The sequence below is a fragment of the Mytilus californianus genome, unplaced genomic scaffold, assembly GCF_021869535.1.
Source record: "Mytilus californianus isolate M0D057914Y unplaced genomic scaffold, xbMytCali1.0.p SCAF_8, whole genome shotgun sequence".
NCBI classification, from domain to species: Eukaryota; Metazoa; Mollusca; class Bivalvia; order Mytilida; family Mytilidae; genus Mytilus; species Mytilus californianus.
Window position 1 is genome coordinate 107,982,059 of NW_026262734.1, and position 2,087 is coordinate 107,984,145.

General features: G+C 32.7%; 1 protein-coding gene across 1 annotated transcript; it reads right to left on the minus strand.

Moving 5' to 3' along the window:
• Window positions 1-250: 250 nt before the first annotated feature.
• LOC127711514 (uncharacterized) lies at window positions 251-1,483 on the minus strand. The gene has a single exon (XM_052217599.1). The coding sequence runs from the start codon at window positions 1,108-1,110 to the stop codon at window positions 322-324; it is 789 nt and encodes a 262-aa protein (XP_052073559.1). The 5' UTR covers window positions 1,111-1,483; the 3' UTR covers window positions 251-321.
• Between the last annotated feature and the right edge of the window lie 604 nt (window positions 1,484-2,087).

Here is a 2,087-nt window from a genome sequence, read left to right on the forward strand (position 1 = left end):
TTATTGATTCGAGCGTTAAGTCTTTTTGGAGGTGAAAAGCACGTCTTGCGTACAAAATTTCAATCCTGGTATTTATGATGAGTTTAATATGATTTCCTAGAATAATATTTCAGAAGGGTATTGTCTGGGTTAAGATTTTTTTTTTGGGCATACTGACATCACTATCATATATGTATATTTCCTTGGATGATCCTATTGAAGTGGTTTCCTTCTGAGTTTGTAACAAACTAGAAGAAATATGTAGTGCATTTAAATCATTTATTAATTCTTATGAGCATTAACTTATAAAGGAATTGCTTAGGTTATATAGTGGATGTTCTTTTAGCCTTCTTTTCCCCGGAAAGCCATTCCAGCAGGATAACCATAACCGTCGCTTCTGCGATTACCATATAACCACAATCCGAACCTTATGCCAACAGTGTTTTTGATCCTATGAGCTCCTTCTGATATGCTACAACTGAATGTAATATACTTGTTACCATGAACAGTCTTTGCAAAAATTTTATTCGCCTTCATTTCATGACCGTCGATCTCAAATCCACGAATAGCATCTCCACAAAAAGTAATGCTTACATAACTCGAAAATTTACTTGGTATAATAAACTTGTAATCGGATTTGTATTGGTTAATGCCGTACACTGTCATCATGTATGAATCAAATCTTTTAGCCTCGTAAGGAAACAGTGTAACAAGAAGATTACCGGTCGACTGAACGACTGATATATCATTATGGATAAGGTCATGGTACTCTCCCTCATTAAGGTGAATTTCATAATGTCTATTTTCGAGGTGAATGTTGATATGACATTTTCCTGGAGATACAAGTCGAACGGTACTTTTTGGTCGCGTTTGGATAATCGGAATTATAAACTCATTATCTAGCTGATCAACAGGTAATATCATTTCTGTAAAGGGATTGCATGCATAATGTGTAATAGAGTTGCATTTGTTCCCAGATACAACGCCTATTGGTTTAGATGATGAAATCATTGATCCAGAAAGATCATAATTATGCGACAATTGTAATGTTTGGAATGCAGACATATTGATGTGAACAATTTCCCCATTTGCAAACTGTTTTCCTTTGAATCTAACTGTCCCTTGTTTCATTTTTAGTTGCACTTGTACTTTTGTCTGTCCACCTAATGACACAATTCCAATCAAACTTTTCGAAAGTGAACGATGCTTCCATACAGTGAAAGATGCAACTATGTATTTTGTTGACAAGTATTTGATTGGAATTGAAGCATATCCGTCACACGCATTACTATGTCTTTGAAAACCATAAACAGTGATAGGGACTGTTGATGTTATATGTATGCCTTTATTTTCTATTCCATCATTGAGGAAAACTGCCTTCTTCAAAATGATTATATTGTTTCCTTTAGTAATTGACCTTTTAGTATTAAAACTGTTTGATTCAATATTTACGGTTCCATTGTCGTGTCCATGAATATACAACTCTGGTGTTGTACTCGGATGAACAGACGTAAATATAGCTGCATATCTATAAAAGCCTGCAAATAGAAAAAAAATGATAAAAATAATATTATAATTTTGTAAGGTAAATTACGAAAATGGATGTGCAAAAGAACGTCACATTTAGAAAGAAAAATATAAGATTTTTAATTTTATTTATTATCGGGAATACCAGAATACCGTTTGGGGAACGATAGAAATGTACAGGTTACATAGCGATATGATATTTGATAATGTTTTGACAACTGTATACGACTTATGTGGTAATTCAAAATCGGAACGGTATATAAATACACATTTTATATTACTACGTATGAGACTAATAACAATACTTTTTTCTTTGTCATTTGTTTTGCATTCTCAATATGGGATCATTTTTTGAATGATATTTTTCGCCTTAATCCTGAACGTAACATTTTTGTACGTGGTAAGTTATTTAGTTAGGGATTTAATGTCCTCAAATACTCAATCTTTTACTAAATTCTTTCTCTTGTGTTTTGTGTCAACCTGAAGAATCAACGAATTTTCCAACTGATTACAAAGGACACCGTTAATATAGTCATGCTTTGTAAAATTATACTATGACCATGAAAATATGTTTTACATAC